General features: G+C 42.6%; 1 protein-coding gene across 1 annotated transcript in view; it reads left to right on the forward strand.

Moving 5' to 3' along the window:
- The window catches only part of LOC121582603 (voltage-dependent N-type calcium channel subunit alpha-1B-like), a 206,301-nt gene that overhangs the window by 88,845 nt on the left and 99,118 nt on the right, over positions 1 to 18,338 (forward strand). Inside the window, exons 6-8 of the mRNA XM_045213246.1 lie at positions 11,526 to 11,629; positions 15,574 to 15,689; positions 16,589 to 16,645. Coding sequence (XP_045069181.1) covers positions 11,526 to 11,629; positions 15,574 to 15,689; positions 16,589 to 16,645 — 277 coding nt within the window. The remainder of the gene's footprint in view (positions 1 to 11,525; positions 11,630 to 15,573; positions 15,690 to 16,588; positions 16,646 to 18,338) is intronic.

The raw sequence follows: 18,338 nt of genomic DNA on the forward strand, positions 1-18,338 counted from the left end.
CTCCAGGACACCTACAGCACCCGATGTCACAGGAAGGCCAAAAAGATCATCAAGGACATCAACCACCCGAGCCACTGCCTGGTCACCACGCTATCATCCAGAAGGCGAGGTCAGTACATGTGCATCAAAGCTGGGAGCGAGAGACTGAAAAACAGATTCTATCTCAAGGCCATCAGACTGTTAAATAGCCATCACTAGCACATTAGAGGCTGCTGCTGCCTATTGAAATCACTTGCCACTTTAAGAAATGGAACACTAGTCACTTTAATAATGTTTACATATCTTGCATTACTCATCTCATTTGTATATACTGTATTCTATCATATTCTACTGTATCTTAGTCCATGCCGCTCTGTTGTTACTCGTCCATATATGTATATATTCTTAATTCCATTCCTTACTTGATTTGTCTGTATAGGGGGTACGCCTTGCAAATTCATCCCCCTTGGCATTTTTCCTATTTTGTTGTATTACAACCTGTAATTTAATAATGAGTAATTAATAATTTAATAATTAATGTAATGTAGCCCCGTGTAGCTCAGTTGGTAGAGCATGGCGTTTGCAACGCCAGGGTTGTGGGTTCGATTCCCACGGGGGGCCAGTATAATGTATGCACTCACTAACTGTAAGTCGCTCTGGATAAGAGCGTCTGCTAAATGACGTAAATGTAAAAAATTTAAATGTAATTTAAATGTATCTTTATTTGGATTTCATGTAATGGACATACACGAAATAGTCCAAATTGTTGAAGTGAAATGAAAAAAATAACGTTTTTCAAAAAATTATGAAAAATACACTACTGGTCCAAAGTTTTAGAACACCTACTCATTTGAGGGTTTTTCTTAATTTTTTACTATTTTCTACATTGTAACTAAATCAAAACTATGAAATAACACACATGGAATTATGTAGTAACCAAAAAAAGGGTTAAACAACTCAAAATATATTTTATATTTGAGATTCTTCAAAGTAGCCACCCTTTGCCTTGATGACAGCTTTGCACACTCTTGGCAATCTCTCAACCAGCATCATCAGGTAATCACCTGGAATGCATTTCAATTAACAGGTGAGCCTTCTTAAAAGTTAATTTGTGGAATTTCTTTCCTTCTTTAATGCGTTTGAGCCAATCAGTTGTGTTGTGACAAGGTAGCGGGGTATACAGAAGATAGCCCTATTTGGTAAAAGACCAAGTCCATATTATGGCAAGAACAGCTGAAATAAGCAAAGAGAAATGACAGTCCATCATTACTTTAAAACATGAAGGTCAGTCAATACGGAACATTTCAAGAACTTTGAAAGTTTCTTCAAGTGCAGTCGCAAAAACCATCAAGCGTTATGATGAAACTGGCTCTCATGAGGACCGCCACAGGAATGGAAGACCCAGAGTTACCTCTGCTGCAGAGGATAAGTTCATTAGAGTTACCATCCTCAGAAATTGCAGCCCAAATAAATGCTTCACAGAGTTCAAGTTACAAACACATCTCAACATCCTTGTTGTACACCGCTTCCTGTTAAACGCGGAACAAGGAAGAGCTCGGATTTGTTGTTTTGAAAAGTTTGTTGTTTTGAAAGTGTATTGGGAAGTTCTTTGTAGCTAGCTAACTTTTTAGTTTGGATCCCGCGACACAGTTGACATCAGTTGCTGGGATTGCTAGTCTCTGTCCAGTGATCCTGCCGACCAAGGACGGGTCTGAGGAGCTATTTGGCATTGCAGCTAGCCTAGCTGCTAGCTAGCAGCATATCAAGCTAGCTGAGTTTTCTTGAGGGCTTGAACGCAGTCCGCGACATGGATAGCCATTGTGGCTGGGACTGCGGATTGTCCCGTGTTTGTGGATGTCTAGATCCCTGCTGTTTGTTGTTTTCAATCTTCCCTGTGACCTGCCCTGTCTGGAACTGCGAGGCGTAACAGCATAACCTACGTTGCTAGCTACAATGACAAAGACCAAATCCGGCGGGAGTACCGTTGTCGAGGACAGTGGTGTCTCTCTATCACACGTGAAGGATCTTTTAAACGAACAAAAATAGTTCTACAAGCAGTTGTTTCAACAACAAGAATATAGCTTCAAGTGCTTTGTCCAAATACTGGTGGATTCGACTAATAAAAGAATGGACGACCTGACCAGAGAGGTCCAGGACCTAAAGAACAGTTTGCAGGGTCAGCTCGATGAGTTGAAACAGGAGAACAGCATGATTACAGAAATCTGTAAGACATTGAGAGAGGACATCAGTTCTGTCTGTGAATCCATGATAACAATGACGGATAAATCAGACTGTCTCGAGGGACAATCAAGGCGTAATAACATGGTTGTGGACGGAATTGCAGAATCTCCACATGAGACCTGGACGGAGTCTGAGGACAAAGTGAGGGAAATGATCTCTGAGACATTGAAGATGGACCACAGGAAGATTGAGGTGGAGCGCACCCAAAGGACTGGAAAACCACCACCGGCCCAGGTGACAGGCCCATGCCGATAGTGGTCAAGTTCCTGAGGTTCAAGGACAAGGTAGCTGTTCTGGAAAGAGCCAAGAACTTGAGAGGAACGTATATCTTTCTCAACAAGGACTATCCTGAAGCTGTGCGCCAGAAGATGAAAGAGCTTATCCCAGCCATGAAAGCTGCCAGAGTGCGTGGGGACATTGCTTACATCCGCTATGACAGGCTCATTGTCCACCCTACCTTCCAGCAACCTGGAAGGGATGAGAGAGCCAAGACTATGGGTTTGTAGCTTCAACCCCGCAGCACACACACACCAATTGATTAATGGTCTGCTGAATGTATATATTTTTATTTTGCTTTGTTTGCTCTTTCTAGTATTATGTCTATCTGATCAGCTTCCCAGGAAAGGGCTGAAAAGAGCCCATATTAATATATGTAGCCTTAGAAATAAGGTTAATGAAATCAATAACTTGCTAACATCAGATAACATTCATATATTAGCCATTTCTGAGACTCGCTTAGATAATTAATTTGATGATACAGCAGTATCAATACAAGAATATAACATCTATAGAAGAGACAGAAATGCTTATGGGGGAGGTGTTGCTGTATATATTCAGAGCCATATCCCTGTAATGCTTAGAGAATATCTTATGTCAAGTGTTATTAAAGTGTTGTGGTTGCAGTTTCACTTGCCACATCTAAAGCCTTTTCTTTTGGGGTGTTGCTATAGGCCACCAAGTGCGAACAGTCAGAATTTAAATAATATGTGTGAAATGCTTGATAGTGAATGTGATGTAAACAGAGAGGTCTACTTTCTTGGGGACCTGAATATTGACTGGTTTTCATCAAGTTGTCCGCTCAAGAGGAAGCTTCTTAGTGTAACCAGTGCCTGTAATCTGGTTCATGTTATTAATCAACCTACCATGGTGTTTACAAACACTACAGGAACAAGATCATTCACATGTATTGATCACATTTTTACTAATACTGTAGAACTTTGTTCTAAAGCTGTATCCGTACCCATTGGATGCAGTGATCACAATATAGTGGCTATATCCAGGAAAGCCAAAGTTCCAACAGCTGGGCCTAAAATAGTGTATAAGAGATCATAGAAAAGCTTTTGCTGTGACTCATATGTGGATGATGTAAAACATATTTGTTGGTCTGATGTGATTATTAAGGAGCATCCAGATGCTGCACTTGATTAATTTATGAAATTGCTTCTTCCAATTATTGATAAACATGCACCTGTTAGGAAACTGACTGTTAGAACTGTTAAGGCTCCATGGATTGATGAGGAATTGAAAAACTGTATGGTTGAAAGAGATGGGGCAAAAGGAGTGGCTATTAAGTCTGGCTGCACATCTGACTGGTTGACTTACTGCAAATTGAGAAATTTTGTAACTAAACTCAACAAAAAGAAGAAGAAACTGTATTATGAAGCCAAGATCAATGATATAAAGAACTATGGGAAAAAAAAACTTTGGAGTACTTTAAATGAAATTATGGGTAGAAAGACCAATTCAACTCCATCTTTCATCGAATCAGATGGCTTATTCATCACAAAACCATTTGATGTTGCCAATTATGTTAATTATTATTTCATTGGCAAAGTGGGCAAACTTAGGCAGGAAATGCCAAAAATGAACAGTGAGCCATCGTATTCATGCGTAAAATAACAAATAATTAAAGAAAAGCATTGCAAGTTTGAATTTTGTAAAGTTAGTGTGGGAGAGGTAGAACAATTATTGTTATCGATCAATAATGACAAACCTCTTGGCATTGACAATTTAGATAGAAAGCTACTGAGGATGGTAGCTGACCCTATAGCCACTCCTCTCTGTCATATCTTTCATCTGAGCCTAGAGGAAAGTCTTTGTCCTCGGGCCTGGAGGGAAGCCAAAGTAATTCCGCTACCCAAGAATAGTAAAGCGGCCTTTACTGGTTCTAACATTAGACCTATAAGCTTGCTGCTAGCTCTTAGCAAACTATTGGAAAAAATTGTGTTTGACCAAATGCAATGCTATTTCTCTTTAAACAACTTAACAACAGACTTTCAACATGCTTATAGGGAAGGTCACTCAACATGTACTGCACTGACACAAGTGACTGATGATTGGTTGAAAGAAATTGATAATAAGAAGATTGTGGGAGCTGTACTGTTAGATTTCAGTGCAGCCTTTGATATTATTGACCATAACCTGTTGTTGAAAAAACATATGTGTTATGGCTTTTCAACCTCTGCCATATCGTGGATTCAGATCTATCTATCTAATAGAACTCAAAGAGTTTTCTTTAATGGAAGCTTCTCTAATGTCAAACATGTAAAGTGTGGTGTACCACAGGGCAGCTCTCTAGGCCCTCTACTCTTTTCTATTTTTACCAATGACCTGCCACTGGCATTAAACAAAGCATGTGTGTCCATGTATGCTGATGATTCAACCATATACGCATCAGCAACCACAGCTAATGAAGTCACCGAAACCCTTAACAAAGAGTTGCAGTCTGTTTTGGAATGGGTGGCCACTAATAAACTGGTCCTGAACATCTCTAAAACTAAGAGCATTGATATGATGTTTTTCTATACAGTATTTGTTAATGTCTTCGATCTCCTGAGCGGTATGGGTGAGAGGATAAGGACATTCCATGTGTTATTTCTGTCACTGGTGGGTGCCAGAAGGTCTGCGTGCCAAGATAGCTTGGGGGCCACTTGTGCTAATCTTAGAAGGAGTACGTGATGGAATATCCTGGCTAGGGTGCCACACGATACCATGTAGGGGGATCCTATTGTAGGAGATGAGTGACACTCAATAATGGTTGGCAACTGTTGGATGGAATTAGCTCAGAAAGCATTATATAAACTGAGAGGTTTTCTATGTAAGTCATTCGGGTTAACAATAGGCTACTCCCGTACCGCTTGTCAAACGAATCCAGTACTGTAAATATTAAATAACTATGAATCAACTCTCCATCAAAGTGTTTAACTATTCTCTTACATCCTGAAGTACTCTATACCAGAGAAACTCGTCATAACAAGCATTGTATTTGGTACAAATCATTCCCTAAATTCTAGACCTGAGCTGAATCTGGTAATGAATGGTGTGGCTGTTGAACAAGTTGAGGAGACTAAATTACTTGGCGTTACCTTAGATTGTAAACTATCATGGTCAAAACATATAGATTAAATGGTTGTAAAGATGGGGAGAGGTCTGTCCGTAGTAAAGAGATGCTCTGCTTTTTTTGACACCAGTCGTGTGGTCCAGTGCTGCAAGGAAATATCTAGTTAAGCTGCAGTTGGCCAAAAACAGAGCGGCACGTCTTGCTCTTCAATGTAATCAGAGGGCTGATATAAATACTATGAATGCCAGTCTCTCTTGGCTAAGAGTTGAGGATGGACTGACTGCATCACTTCTTCTTTTTATAAGAAACATTAATGTGTTGAAAATCCCAAATTGTTTGCATAGTCAACTTACACACAGCTCTGACACACACACTTACCCCACCAGACATGCCACCAGGGGTCTTTTCACAGTCCCATAATCCAGAACAAATTCAAGAAAGCGTACAGTATTATATAGAGCCATTATTGCATGGAACTCCGTTCGATCTCATATTGCTCAATTAAACAGAAAACCTTGTTTTAAAAAAACTGATAAAGCAACACCTCACGGCACAACGCCTCTACCCTATTTGACCTAGATAGTTTGTGTGTATGTATTGATATGTAGGCTACGTGTGCCTTTTTAAAATTAGTGGTCCTCTGTAGCTCAGCTGGTAGAGCACGGCGCTTGTAACGCCATGGTAGTGGGTTCGATCCCCGGGACCACCCATACACAAAAAAAATGTATGCACGCATGACTGTAAGTCACTTTGGATAAAAGCGTCAGCTAAATGGCATATTATTATTATTATTATTATTATTATTATTATTATTAAAATTGATGTAGTTCTGTCCTTGAGCTGTTCTTGTCCATTAATGTTCTATATTATGTCATGTTTCATGTTTTGTGTGGACCCCAGGAAGAGTAGCTGCTGCTATTTCAACAGCTAATGGGGATCCTAATAAAATACAAAAAAATAAAATACATCAACTGTTCAGAGGGGACTGTGTGAATCAGGCCTTCATGGTCGAATTGCTGCAAAGAAACCACTACTAAAGGACACCAATAAGAAGAGGAGACCTGCTTGGGCCAAGAAACACGAGCAATGGACATTAGACTGGTGGAAATGTGTCCTTTGGTCTGGAGTCCAAATTGGGGATTTTTGGTTCAAACTGCCGTGTCTTTGTGAGACGCGGTGTGGGTGAACGGATGATCTCCGCATGTTTTACCAAGAAGGAGAGTGATGGAGTGCTTTTGAGATGGTTTGGGATGAGTCGGACGGCAGAGTGAAGGAAAAGCAGCCAACAAGTGCTCAGCATATGTGGCAAGTCCTTCAAGATTGTTGTAAAAGCATTCCAGGTGAAGCTGGTTGAGAGAATGCCAAGAGTGTGCAAAGCTGTCATTAAGGCAAAGGGTGGCTATTTGAAGAATCTCAAATATAAAATATATTTTGATTTGTTTAACACTTTTTTGGTTACTACATGATTCCATATGTGTTATTTACTATTATTCTACAATGTAAAACAATTTTTAAATAAAGAAAAACCCTTGAATGAGTAGGTGTGTCCAAACTTTTGACTGGTACTGTATGCTAATGATCAATAGTGATGCAGCAACAGATAAAAGTGTGAGACCTATAGTGAATACACTACATGGCCAAAAGTATGTGGACCCCTGCTCGTCGAACATCTCATTCTATAATCATGGGCATTAATAAGGAGTTGGTCCCCCCTTTGCTGCTAAAACAGCTTCCATTCTTCTGGGAAGGCTTTCCACTAGATGTTGGAACATTGCTGGGGGGACTTGCTTCCATTCAGCCACAAGAGCATTAGTGAGGTCGGGCACTGATGTTGGGCAATTAGGCCTGGCTCGCAGTCGGCGTTCCAATTCATCCCAAAGGTCTTCGATGGGGTTGAGGTCAGGGCTCTGTGCAGGCCCGTCAAGTTCTTCCACACCGATCTCGACAAACCATTTCTGTATGAACCTCGCTTTGTGAACGGGGACATTGTCATGCTGAAACAGGAAAGGGCCTTCTCCAAACTGTTGCCACAAAGTTGGAAGCACAGAATCGTCTAGAATGTCATTGTATACTGTAGCGTTAAGATTTCCCCTCACTGGAACTAAGGGGCTCACTCCAGAGAGAGTCCAATGACGTCAAGCTTTACACCATTCCAGCCGACGCTTGGCATTGCGCATGGTGATCTTAGGCTTGTGTGCGGCTGCTTGGCCATGGAAACCCATTTCATGAAGCTCCCAACGAACAGTTCTTGTGCTGACATTGCTTCCAGAGGCAGTTTAGAACTCAGTAGTGAGTGTTGCAATGGAGGACAGACGATTTTTAAGCGCTGCACTCTTCAGCAATCATTGGTCCCATGTTGTGAGCTTGTGTGGCCTACCACTTCGCGGCTGAGCCATTGTTGCTCCTAGACGTTGCCACTTCACAATAACAGCACTTACAGTTGACCTAGTCAGCTCTAGCAGGGCAGACATTTGACAAACTGACTTGTTGGAAAGGTGGCATCCTATGACAGTGCCACATTGAAAGTCACTGAGCTCTTCAGTAAGTCCATTCTATTGCCAATGTTTGTCAATGGAGATTGCATGGCTGTTTGCTTGATTTTATACACCTGTCAGCAACGGGTATGTCTGAAAGCCGAAGCCACTAATTTGAAGAGGTGTCTACGTCTTTTGTATATAAAGTGTATCTCCCACCATTCCACAAGCTTAGCACACCATAATTGGACACTCCATCTCTCCCTGTACACTCTCTCCTTTGGGCCCCACTTGTGTGTTGATTTGGTTACTCTAACTGGCCCAGGGCTGTTTTGGTCACTGTGCTCATATTGTGAAGAGTAGGATTGAGTTATGGAAGATCTGATCCAGAATCAGTTCTCCTGGGCAGCGGGCTGCCAGAGGGTGTGTTTGCTATGTGAGTCCCTGATCCCAGTGATGCCCTATAGATGACAGTGAGCTAACAGGATGGACCCAGGGACTGATGGACTTCATGAAGCATGGTGACATTGTGCAGACGCCAGTGTCGGAGCGCTGCCACATAATGGGTGAAATTGATGGGGGGGGGTTCAGGGCAGCTGATTCAGCAAGCTGGTGAACACACACACACACACACAGCCCGCACAGGTGTACAAACACAGACACGCATGTTGATGCTTTTTTGCCCAGGGACTACAGATGAAAATTAGCTATCTAGCTAAATCTGGTACAATGGCATGTTGTACATGGTCCCTGACAAATAAACAAATTAAAAAAATAAAAAACAGGCCCACACAGGCGCATGCACGAGCACACACACTCATCCCATCCTACCATCTCTCTCTCAGCTGTCACTGTCTCAGCCCACACACAGGATAAATGTCCGGCATCAGCCTCTCTTCTTCGCTTTGATTTATCGTCCATTACTCTTCCCTTTGTCTCTCTATCTTTCTAACTTCTATCTCATTCCCTCATTATCTCTGTAGTTTAACTTTGTCTCTCCCAATGTCTCACTGTCTCCCCCAGCCTCTCTGGGGACTGTAGATGGATAATCGGAAAGGTAAGTGAAAGTGAAAAGATAAAATGTTGTGTCAGCTTCGCAAACGCAGTGTAGCAGAACACTTTCTTTCCCTGCTATTGAATTTAAATGAGGCACTGATACATATTTGAGCAATTGCACAATCGTCATATGCTGTATGCTGCTGCTACTCTGTTTATGATGTATATCCTGATGCCTAGTCATCTTAACCCTGTACATATCTAACCCTACCACTACAGTATCCCTGCACATTGTAAATATGGTATTGGTACTGACCCTGGAACTGATCTTGTATATAGCTTACTTTGTTGTGCTTTTCTTTTCTTTTTTTAAATACATGTTATAGTACTACTGATATTGATTACTGCAGTGCACGTGACAATAAAAACTTGAATGTTAATTAACATGGAATAAGAGAAGTGTGTAACAGTACAGCAGATCTAGCTGGATTAGAGTCCAGTAATCCACTGGAGCATATCGTACCAGTACATAACTGTGAGTACACTCTTAGAAAAAAAGGTGCTACCTAGAACCTTAAAGGGTTCTTCGACTGTCCACATAGGATAACCCTTTGAAGAACCCTTTTTGGTTGCAGGTAGAACACTTTTGGTTCTACAGTGGGGGAAAAAAGTATTTAGTCAGCCACCAATTGTGCAAGTTCTCCCACTTAAAAAGATGAGAGGCCTGTAATTTTCATCATAGGTACACGTCAACTATGACAGACAAAATGAGGAAAAAAAATCCAGAAAATCACATTGTAGGATTTTTAATGAATTTATTTGCAAATTATGGTGGAAAATAAGTATAGTTTCTCAATACTTTGTTATATACCCTTTGTTGGCAATGACACAGGTCAAACGTTTTCTGTAAGTCTTCACAAGGTTTTCACACACTGTTGCTGGTATTTTGGCCCATTCCTCCATGCAGATCTCCTCTAGAGCAGTGATGTTTTGGGGCTGTCGCTGGGCAACACGGACTTTCAACTCCCTCCAAAGATTTTCTATGGGGTTGAGATCTGGAGACTGGCTAGGCCACTCCAGGACCTTGAAATGCTTCTTACGAAGCCACTCCTTCGTTGCCCGGGCGGTGTGTTTGGGATCATTGTCATGCTGAAAGACCCAGCCACGTTTCATCTTCAATGCCCTTGCTGATGGAAGGAGGTTTTCACTCAAAATCTCACGATACATGGCCCCATTCATTCTTTCCTTTACACGGATCAGTTGTCCTGGTCCCTTTGCAGAAAAACGCCCCAAAGCATGATGTTTCCACCCCCATGCTTCACAGTAGGTATGGTGTTCTTTGGATGCAACTCAGCATTCTTTGTCCTCCAAACACGACGAGTTGAGTTTTTACCAAAAAGTTCTATTTTGGTTTCATCTGACCATATGACATTCTCCCAATCCTCTTCTGGATCATCCAAATGCACTCTAGCAAACTTCAGACGGGCCTGGACATGTACTGGCTTAAGCAGGGGGACACGTCTGGCACTGCAGGATTTGAGTCCCTGGCGGCGTAGTGTGTTACTTATGGTAGGCTTTGTTACTTTGGTCCCAGCTCTCTGCAGGTCATTCACTAGGTCCCCCGTGTGGTTCTGGGATTTTTGCTCACCGTTCTTGTGATCATTTTGACCCCACGGGGTGAGATCTTGCGTGGAGCCCCAGATCGAGAGAGATTATCAGTGGTCTTGTATGTCTTCCATTTCCTAATAATTGCTCTCACAGTTGATTTCTTCAAACCAAGCTGCTTACCTATTGCAGATTCAGTCTTCCCAGCCTGGTGCAGGTCTACAATTTTGTTTCTGGTGTCCTTTGACAGCTCTTTGGTCTTGGCCATAGTGGAGTTTGGAGTGTGACTGTTTGAGGTTGTGGACAGGTGTCTTTTATACTGATAACAAGTTCAAACAGGTGCCATTAATACAGGTAATGAGTGGAGGACAGAGGAGCCTCTTAAAGAAGAAGTTACAGGTCTGTGAGAGCCAGAAATCTTGCTTGTTTGTAGGTGACCAAATACTTATTTTCCACCATAATTTGCAAATAAATTCATAAAAATCCTACAATGTGATTTTCTGGATTTTTTTCCTCAATTTGTCTGTCATAGTTGACGTGTACCTATGATGAAAATTACAGGCCTCTCTCATCTTTTTAAGTGGGAGAACTTGCACAATTGGTGGCTGACTAAATACTTTTTTCCCCCTCTGTAGGTAGAACCCTTTTTAGGTTCCATGTAGAACCCTTTCTACAGAGGGTTTTACATAGAACCCCAAAATATTCTACCTGGAACCCAAAAGGGTTCTACCTGGATATCGATGTCATGCAGATGTTGTACGTTGACCAACTGCAAACATTAAGAAGCGTAATACTAATACACATGCACCTTTTTCTTTGTCTCTCTTTCCCACTCTGAATGTGTGTGTGTGTGTGTGTGTGTGTGTGTGTGTGTGTGTGTGTGTGTGCAGGCCAACGATGCCTCGGGGAACACCTGGAACTGGCTCTACTTCATCCCCCTCATCATCATCGGATCCTTCTTCATGCTTAACTTGGTCCTGGGTGTCTTATCAGGGTAAGTCTGACCCAACACACACAGACACACGGTCTAGGGAAGCATGGATCAGACTTAGCATACAAACCACCCATTTTATTAGCTAGGACAGGATGACAACTAGAGCCACGGTCCCCTATACTGACCCACTCTATTGACAGGGGAGGTAGTAGGAGACGTGTGTGTTTGTGTGTGCACAAATGTGTGTGTGCATACGTGTGTATGTGTTTGTGCTTGTGCTCATACAGTGGGGAAAAAAAGTATTTAGTCAGCCACCAATTGTGCAAGTTCTCCCACTTAAAAAGATGAGAGAGGCCTGTAATTTTCGTCATAGGTACACGTCAACTATGACAGACAAAATGAGAAAAAAAATTCCAGAAAATCACATTGTAGGATTTTTAATGAATTTATTTGCAAATTATGGTGGGAAATAAGTATTTGGTCAATAACAAAAGTTTCTCAATACTTTGTTATATACCCTTTGTTGGCAATGACAAAGGTCAAACGTTTTCTGTAAGTCTTCACAAGGTTTTCACACACTGTTGCTGGTATTTTGGCCCATTCCTCCATGCAGATCTCCTTTAGAGCAGTGATGTTTTGGGGCTGTCGCTGGGCAACACGGACTTTCAACTCCCTCCAAAGATTTTCTATGGGGTTGAGATCTGGAGACTGGCTAGGCCACTCCAGGACCTTGAAATGCTTCTTACGAAGCCACTCCTTCGTTGCCCGGGCGGTGTGTTTGGGATCATTGTCATGCTGAAAGACCCAGCCACGTTTCATCTTCAATGCCCTTGCTGATGGAAGGAGGTTTTCACTCAAAATCTCACGATACATGGCCCCATTCATTCTTTCCTTTACACGGATCAGTCGTCCTGGTCCCTTTGCAGAAAAACAGCCCCAAAGCATGATGTTTCCACCCCCATGCTTCACAGTAGGTATGGTGTTCTTTGGATGCAACTCAGCATTCTTTGTCCTCCAAACACGATGAGTTGAGTTTTTACCAAAAAGTTCTATTTTGGTTTTATCTGACCATATGACATTCTCCCAATCCTCTTCTGGATCATCCAAATGCACTCTAGCAAACTTCAGACGGGCCTGGACATGTACTGGCTTAAGCAGGGTGACACGTCTGGCACTGCAGGATTTGAGTCCCTGGCGGTGTAGTGTGTTACTGATGGTAGGCTTTGTTACTTTGGTCCCAGCTCTCTGCAGGTCATTCACTAGGTCCCCCCGTGTGGTTCTGGGATTTTTGCTCACCGTTCTTGTGATCATTTTGACCCCACGGGGTGAGATCTTTCGTGGAGCCCCAGATCGAGGGAGATTATCAGTGGTCTTGTATGTCTTCCATTTCCTAATAATTGCTCCCGCAGTTGATTTCTTCAAACCAAGCTGCTTACCTATTGCAGATTCAGTCTTCCCAGCCTGGTGCAGGTCTACAATTTTGTTTCTGGTGTCCTTTGACAGCTCTTTGGTCTTGGCCATAGTGGAGTTTGGAGTGTGACTGTTTGAGGTTGTGGACAGGTGTCTTTTATACTGATAACAAGTTCAAACAGGTGCCATTAATACAGGTAACGAGTGGAGGACAGAGGAGCCTCTTAAAGAAGAAGTTACAGGTCTGTGAGAGCCAGAAATCTTGCTTGTTTGTAGGTGACCAAATACTTATTTTCCACCGTAATTTGCAAATAAATTCATTAAAAATCCTACAATGTGATTTTCTGGAGAAAAAAATTCTCAATTTGTCTGTCATAGTTGACGTGTACCTATGATGAAAATTACAGGCCTCTCTCATCTTTTTAAGTGGGAGAACTTGCACAATTGGTGGCTGACTAAATACTTTTTTCCCCCACTGTATATGTACTGTATTTGTGTTTGTATGTGCTCGTGTTTGATCCTGTGTCTCCAGTGGAGGGGCTGAGCGGAGCCCACTCAGGCTGAAAGCCTAGCTGGCCTGACGGGGAGACCTTCCCCATAAAGAGATGTGCATTTACAGAGACAGCATTACCATAATGAAATTAGCCAGTGCCGCTGGAATAGCTGTGTAAATATGGAGAGAGTTGAGGCTCCAGATTTATCATAATGAAAAGCTTATCGGAATTCACTTACATCCCCTCCCCAGCAATGTTAATTCTGAGTCATCATTCACTCTCTCTCTTTCCCTCTCTCACTCGATCTTCTTCCTTTTTTCTCTCTCGCCCACTCTTTTAATATGGTTTGCATTATTCACCCACGCACACACACACGCGTGCATGCTCACACACACACACACACACACACACGCACACACACAGGCACACACACAGGCACACAATGTCTCCCATTAGCCCTACGAGGAGACATCCTGTTAAGAGCACCGTAGTGTGGCTACATGTTCCTGGTCAGGTGCTATATTTATGTTTTCTGGAAAGCCTAATCTCCTACTCAGTGCATGGCTAGTTCTCCTCTGTCTGTGTGTGTTTTGTGTGTGTATTATGTGTGCGTATGTGCGTGCATCCTCCATCTCTTCTGTCCTTCCTGAACCCAATGACTCTCTGCCTTAAGGCTTCCGCATGCTTCCCATCCACAACAATTCGGAACAGTTTGTGCATATATTATGACAACATTTTGTGACGTTTTGGTTCGTTTTGGTCTTCGGCAAGGGTTTTTTCGGCTGTTTGTGAAAACCCTAAAATTCTCGAGGCAAGCCGAAGTTCAGAGCCGAAGTCTACGCCCCTTCGTCGGTCATTGGTCAACAGTAGGGATTCTTCAATTAAGTGTTTGTTGTCATTCAACGATAGACTAATTGTTTTCATGGTACTTTTTTCACTTGAGAAATACTGCACCAAACATCTTAGTTAGATGTAAAATTGTGCAACTAAGATCTAATTTCTTGAGTTATCTTACATTAATTCAGACTATTCTGGGTTACTGCGTCTCAAGATGGACAAACAGTACTATTGCTGCTTTTTCTCGTTTTTCAAGCAAAGGTGTTTTAAGGAAGTATGTGAGCACACTCGTTCGGCTAGGCGCCAGCCGAACCGAAATATGCGAAAGCCTTTAGCCTCCCCTCTCACATTCCACAGCTTACCACAGTAGAATCTCAGCCATCACTCCAGTGGTTGAGCTAACAGAGAGATGGCACTGTGAAGACAGTGACAATGTTGGGGAACATCATAATATGATACTGGTGATACCACATGATACCGCATTCATTTTTAATTCCTCCAACTGACGGGAAATGCATCTTAACTGAAATGATACTGAAAGCGGCTAAAATAGAATTCAGTTGCAAGATTAGTCATCTCTCTCCCACTCTCCTTCTCTCCCTCCCCACTACTTGCTCTCTTTATCTCCCTCTCCCTCCCTCTCTTTTCTCACTCTCTCGATCTCTCTCTCCTGTGTTTTAAAATGGCCAGGTCTTTGTCTTTAAACTTAATGGTGTCCCTTGCTCTTCTCTTTGAACTCAGTGGTCTGTCCGTCTCATTGTCTGTGACAGTGAAACACACTCCTCTACACACACTGGGTCCGTCTCAACAGGGCTCATTCCATATACACTGTCATTAGTCTAGAAAGAACTGGGGCTCCTATGGGGAAGCAGAACTTTATCTGGGTCTAAGGAATGAGTTGGTGTGTGTGCATGTGTGAGTGCGTGCATAGGTGCGTGCCTGTGTCTTTGTGTGTGTGTGTGAGCATATTTAAATAATTGTGTCTTTTATCTGTGAGCTGACCTCATCCACACCACGCTTTAACAGTGGAACACACGGCTATATCTTTGTATCTGTCTGTCCGTCCATTCATCCATGTCTGTTTCTCTGTGAGTTTGGCCCTTCAAAGAGCCCTTTCATGTTCCACTCCTAGAGAGGAGAGGAGGAGTGGAACACACACATAGGCTGAAATGCCATAGAAATTAACCTGTGAATTCCAATAGGAGTTTAAAGTGTGTGGGTCCGTGTGTGTGTGTCCATATGTGTGTGTGTGTGTGTTCACAGGGAGTTTGCCAAAGAGAGAGAGCGTGTGGAGAAGAGGCAGGACTTTCTGAAGCTGCGCAGACAGCAGCAGATAGAGAAAGAGCTTACGGGATACCTAGAGTGGATATGCAAGGCAGGTCAGGCTCACCTCCACTTCTTGTAATCCGTGTGTGTGTGTAAATGGTGCATTCGGCAAGTATTCAGACCCCTTGACTTTTTCCACATTTTGTTTATGTTACAGCCTTATTCTAAAATGGATTCATTATGTTTTTAAACTCATCAATCTACACACAGTACCCCATAATGACAAAGCCAAAACAGGTTTTTAGAAATTTTTGCAAATGTATTTTGAGGGACCTTACAGATGTTGTGTGTATGGGGACAGAGGAAGAGTTAGTCATTTAAAAATCATGTCAAACCCTACGTTTAACTTGTTTTGTGATTTGTTAAGCCAAATGTTACTAATTTAGGCTTGACTAAACTAAGGGACTGAATACTTATGCAATGACTATATTTTACTTATACATTTTTTTATTAATTATTCTTCCACTTTGACATTATAGAGCATTCTGTGTATATTGTTGACCCAAAAAATATGAATCCCACTTTGTAACACAATAAAATGTGAAAGAATCCAAACGGTCTAAATACTTTTGCAAGGCATGTGTGTGTTGGTGATGTGTATGTACACTCTTAGAAAAAAGGGTGCTACCTAGAACCTAAAAGGGTTCTTTGGCTGTCACCGTAGGAGAGAACCCTTTGAAGACCCCTTTTTGGTTCCAGGTAAAACCCTTGTGGTTCCAGGTAGAACTGTTTTCGGTTCTATGTTGAACCCTTTCCACAGAGGGTTCTACTGGAACCCAAAAGGGTTGTACCTGGAACCAAAAAGGGTTATCCTACGGGGACAGCAGAAGAACCCTTTTGGAACCCTTTTTTCTAAGAGTGTACAGTTTGTGTGGTTGTATGTGTGTGCATGAGCGTTTGTGAGTATGTGTGCGTGTGTCGTGGTATATAACCCTGTCCTCTCCTGTTCCAGAGGAGGTGCTGCTGGAGGAGGAGGATGAGAACGCGGAGGAGAAGTCCCCTCTGGACGGTGCGTGGTACAAGAGGAAACAGAACCTCCCAGGTGAAAAGAGGGCTCGAGGTCCACACTGTGGCCTTTACCATGGTACCCTACTGGACTACCATGGTACCTTATGGTAAAACAGGCATAGTCAGATACGATTCATCATTCTCATGAATTAGCCTCACCCTCCATTTTCAGATTGAGACGATTTTGCACCATGTCATTCTGTGGTGTATAAATCGATCAATTCGATTCATGCCATATTTAGGGTACCATGAATGTGGTCTGGTTCTCTTTCACCTGGGGTATAGGGTTTAATACACTATTACAATGTGTTAGAGTATCAGTGAGTGATTACTAAGGTCCAGGGAGACTGCTGTAATGAGTTGTTGTCTGGTGTCCCTGCACTACATCTTGTTTGTCAGTCTTTTCTCTCTGTCTGTATCTTTCTATCCTTTATTTCTTAAACTTTCCCTCTATGTATTTCCCTTCACTCCACTCTTCTTGCCCTCTCTCTCTCACTTCCCCTATCGCTCTCTCTCTTCCTCTCCCTCTTTCCTCTTCTCTCTATCACTACCCCTCTCTCTCTCTCTTCCTCTCCCTCTTTCCTCTTCTCTCTATCACTTCCTTCTCTCTCACTCCCCCTCCTTTCTCTGCTCTCCCTCTTTCCTCTTCTCTCTCACTCCCTTCTCTCTCACTCCCCCTCCTCTCTCTTCTCTCCCTCTTTCCCCTTCTCTCTCACTCCCCTCCTCTCTCTGCTCTCCCTCTTTCCTCTTCTCTCTCTCACTTCCTTCTCTCTCGCTCCACCCCCCCTCTTCTCTTTCTCGTTCCTCTTCTCTCCGACATGGACGGTTCTCCCTGCTCCAGCTGGAGTGCAGTCATGTCCCAGCTGTTACTCCCCTCAGCCGCCTGCAGCCGCATGTTGTGTTAGGCCCATACTCTCAGCCAATTAGGTCTGGTGTGGGAGCCAGGGTTAATTAGGGGGATTTAGAGAGATGACTTGATTGGATTAGGGCTGTACAATACATGCACACACACACATAAGCACGTATCTACACACACACACACTCTCACACACACACACACACATACACATACTTCTCAGGTTAGATGACAGAACTGATGGCTTGTCTACATCTTCCTTCGTTTAATAACTTAATTACATGCTGAGGATTATAATGCTTGAGCTCACTGCCAGAGAAATCCCACTCAATAATATTGTTAAAGCTGAAAATGTAATCGTGGCCAAGGGATGTTGAATGGCAGGTTCAAGTTCAAGTTTTATTTTATCAAAATATATCAAACAAAATAGTATAATTAATCAAAATAAAACATTTATATAATAAAGAAAACACAATAAATAAGAAATAAGAGAGGAAGCTATATACAGGGTCAGTGCCACGTTTGCCCACTGACAAAGAAATGATCAGTCTATAATTTGAATGTTAGGTTTATTTGATCCAGGCTCTGTCGTAGCCGGCCACGACCGGGAGACCCATGGGGCAGCGCACAATTGGCCCAGCGTCGTCCAGGGTAGGGGAGGGAATGGCCGGCTGGTTTGCAACGCCAGGGTTGTGGGTTCGATTCCCACGGGGGGCCAGTATGAAAAATTAAAAAAATGGTGTATGTACTCACTAACTGTAAGTCGCTCTGGATAAGAGCGTCTGCTAAATGACTAAAATGTAAAATGTAACAGTGAGAGACAGAATAACAACAAAAA

The sequence above is a fragment of the Coregonus clupeaformis genome, unplaced genomic scaffold, assembly GCF_020615455.1.
Source record: "Coregonus clupeaformis isolate EN_2021a unplaced genomic scaffold, ASM2061545v1 scaf0094, whole genome shotgun sequence".
In the NCBI taxonomy this organism is placed as follows: domain Eukaryota; kingdom Metazoa; phylum Chordata; class Actinopteri; order Salmoniformes; family Salmonidae; genus Coregonus; species Coregonus clupeaformis.